Genomic DNA, 3305 nt, shown 5'->3' with positions numbered 1-3305 from the left:
CTTCTGGCTGCCTGCTGCAGCAGCAGCAGCACTTCGTGGAGATGCTGCTGCTGCTGCTGACGCTGCTAGAGAAGTGCCTGGTGCTGCACGAAGTTCTGCTGCTGCTGCTGCTGCTGTTGCTGCTGCTGCTGCTGCGGGTCTAGGTGTAACCAATCTTGGAGGCGACGGCTTAACAGCTGGCGTTGCTGCTGCTCCTTCCGGTGCTGCTGCAGCTTGCTGTCCCTTTACTGCTGCAGCGTCTGCTGCTGCAGCTGCTGCTGCAGCTGCTGCTGCAGCAGCAGCTGCTGCTGATTCTGGCTTCTGCTGCTTAGGAGTCTTGTAAAGTACTTCCTGGGACTTATAAGAACTTTCGAGCGGCTCCTGCGTATCTGGCTGTGTCTGCTGCTGCTTTTGCTGCTGCTCCTGCTGCTGCTGCTGCTGCTGCCGCTGCTCTTGCTGCTGTTCCTGCTGCTGCTGGGCCATTGAAGACAGTGGCTTCCTTCTCTTTCGGGTTGGAGCAGCAGAACCAGCAGCAGCAGCAGCAGCAGCTCCTGCTTCCTGTCCCGTTTTTCTCTTTTGCCTTTTCTTTACAACAGGGAGACCGCAAGGCTCCGCTGCTGCTGCTGCTGCTGCTGCTGCTGCGGCAGCTGCTGCTGGTAAAGGTTCCGCCGCCACCGCAAACGAAGCAGTAGCTGGCCCTGCAGCAGCAGCAGTTGCTGCTTTTGCTGCTGGTTTTGCTGCTGCTGCTGCCACTGGCCCGTCCGGTGCAGCATCAGCTGCTGCATCGGACAAGGAAGCAGCAGCAGCAGCAGCAGCAGCAGCAGCAGCAGCAGCAGCAGAAGTCCTTGCTGCTTCGGCGCCAACTGCTGCTGGGGCAGAGGCTGCAGCAGGAGCAGCAAGGATTTGCTGCTGCTGCTGCTTCTCTTCGCTTGGCGCTCTCACATGGGTCCTTTGCCCCAGCTTCTCCCTCGGCTGCTGCTGCTGCTTGTGCTGCTGCTTCTGCTGCTGCTGCTGCTTGTGCTGCTGCTGCTGCTGCTGAGCAGCTGGCGCTCCGGCGCCATCGCTTTCCCTGGGCGGAGCCGCTGCTGCTGCTGCGGCAGCGGCTGCTGCGCCCGCAGCAGCAGCAGCAGCCGTGTCTGCCGCTGCGGCGTCCTGCGCCGCAGCAGCAGCAGCAGCAGCAGCAGCAGCAGCAGCAGCAGAGGGCCGCCGCCCCGAACTCTTCTTCCCGTGGCTGTTTGCTGCTTCTCCGGGACAATTTATTAACTGAGTTCCTTTCAAGTAAAACCCTAATGGCTGCAGCACTCCCAAACAAGCTTCCACTTGTGCTGCTTTTTCTGTTAGCTGCTGCAGCAGCAGCTGCAGCAGCTGCTGCAGGTGACACACGCCCCCTTCAGCTCGCTGCAGGCTGCCCTGCATGCTGCGCGCCCACACAGACACGCTGGGCCTAGGGTTTAGGGTTTAGGGTTTAGGGTTTAGGGTTTAGGGTTTAGGGTTTAGGGTTTTGCGTTGGGTGCTTGCTGTTTTCTGGGGTTTAGGGTTTAGGGCTTCGCGTTTCGCAGACACAGAAACTCATAAAAGTAGCTGTTTGGTGGTGGCTTAAGGCCTGCGGTCTACGACCTAGGGTTTAGGGTTTAGGGTTTAGGGTTTAGGGTTTAGGGTTTAGGGTTTAGGGTTTACAGGCTGAGTTCGGTCCTGATGCACTGCAGCGGGTCATTCGCCAGAAGGAGACGACAAAGAGGAGGCTGCGTCCCCAAGATGTTTTGCTGCTCTGCTGTTTCCATGAGCTGCCTTTGCTGCTGCTGCTGCTGCTGCTGCTGCTGCTGCTGCTGCTGCTGCTGCGATTCCCGCCGCCGTTTCTGCTGCTGTTGCTGCTGCAGTTGCTGTTGCTGCCGCTGGAGCGGCTGCTGCTGAAGCTGTTAAGGCTGCTGCTGCTGCTGCTGCTTAAAACAATTGACTCTCGGAGGAGCTCTCGCAGCTAAGTAGGGTCACTGCTGCTGCTGCTGCTGCTGCTGCTGCTGCTGCAGTTGCTGCTGGAAATGCTGCTGCTGCTGCAGCAGCGACCGCCAGCACAGCGTCTCGCGGTGTTTAACGAAAGTAAATAAGAGGAAACACTGGGAAGCCAGAAGGAGAAGTGTGTGTCCTCTGCCAAGGCATTGGGTTGGGGTTTAGGGTTTAGGGTTTAGGGTTTAGGGTTTGGGGTTTGACCGCCTCCGCGCGGGCGGCGCTGAAACGCTCGAGGGTTTACAACTAAAACCATCAATTAGGGTTTAGAAATGCCCTTGTGGATTGGGGCTTTTGGTTTCCCTTCGACGCACTCAGCCCCAACTGACACTCAAAACCCAGTTTGCTTCTGCTGCTGCTGCTGCTGCTGCTGCTGCTGCTGCTGCTGCTGCAGAATGACCAGAAACCGCACTAAACCCCTAACATTAGTGGCTATTAAGGCTTCAAAAAATAAAAGAGTCCCTTTTCTTAACAGAAGGAAGAAGGCTTCAGAACTAGGGTTTAGGGTTTAGGGTTTAGGGTTTAGGGCGTCGGCGGTGTCTCTCTGCTGCAGCTCGAGCAGCAGACTGGAGGCCCCTTTGCCTCGGGCAAAGTGTTGCGTCTCAAAGTAGTATTTGAAAGGAAAATAAACACAAAAGTTCTAAATCCCAAACCCTAAACCCTAAACCCCAAACCCTAAACCCTAAACCCTAAACCCTAGCCAGTGTGTGTGCCGCCGCAGACTCCGCCTGCAGCTCCTGTGCTCGCGCTCGTGGATGTCTCGAGCAGTAAATTCCGGAAAATAAATTTAATTTATATTTTAAATTTTATTTTAATTAATTTTATTTCCATAATGCATAAATTTGCTGCTGCTGCAGCTGCGGAGCAGCAGCAACAACGAAGTGACTCTGCAGCAGCGGAGCGTCTCGTGTGTGCACACACCTCCGCAGAACCCTAAACCCTAAACCCTAAACCCTAAACCCTAAGCCCTACGCTCTAAACCCTAATCCCAAACCCTTGAATGCGAAGCGAAACGCAATTGAAAGGCCTTGGCTGCCACAAACCCTAAACCCTAAACCCTAAACCCTAGACAGATATAAGCCGAGGGTTCACTGTAGACGTTTGCTTCTCGAAATCAGCTCTGTCTGAGCTCTAAGCCCTAAACCCTAAACCCTAATTATAAACCCTAATTCTTAAACCCTAGAAATAATGGCGGTAAGCGGGAACCGCTTGAACTTGTAACTAAAACCCAGCGCAAAACCCTAAACCCTAAACCCTAAAGCCTAGACCCTAAACCCCAATCCCTACAGAAGTCAAAGCGTATCTGCGAAGCAGGGAGCGCTTTT

At 55.0% G+C, this 3305-nt stretch overlaps 1 protein-coding gene across 1 annotated transcript in view; it reads right to left on the bottom strand.

Annotated features, from left to right (window-relative positions):
• ENH_00006040 (hypothetical protein, conserved) overlaps positions 1–1395 on the bottom strand; it is a gene marked incomplete at both ends in the record, with an annotated part of 5958 nt that extends 4563 nt beyond the window's left edge. The window contains one exon of the mRNA XM_013578498.1: positions 1–1395. This exon is cut by the window's left edge and continues 4563 nt beyond it. Coding sequence (XP_013433952.1) covers positions 1–1395 — 1395 coding nt within the window.
• Positions 1396–3305: the final 1910 nt, after the last annotated feature.

The sequence above is a fragment of the Eimeria necatrix genome, genomic scaffold (assembly GCF_000499385.1).
Source record: "Eimeria necatrix Houghton genomic scaffold, Enh_scaff117, whole genome shotgun sequence".
Taxonomy (NCBI): domain Eukaryota; phylum Apicomplexa; class Conoidasida; order Eucoccidiorida; family Eimeriidae; genus Eimeria; species Eimeria necatrix.
The sequence above is the reverse complement of the archived record's forward strand: the minus strand, read 5'-3'. Positions and strand labels throughout refer to the sequence as shown.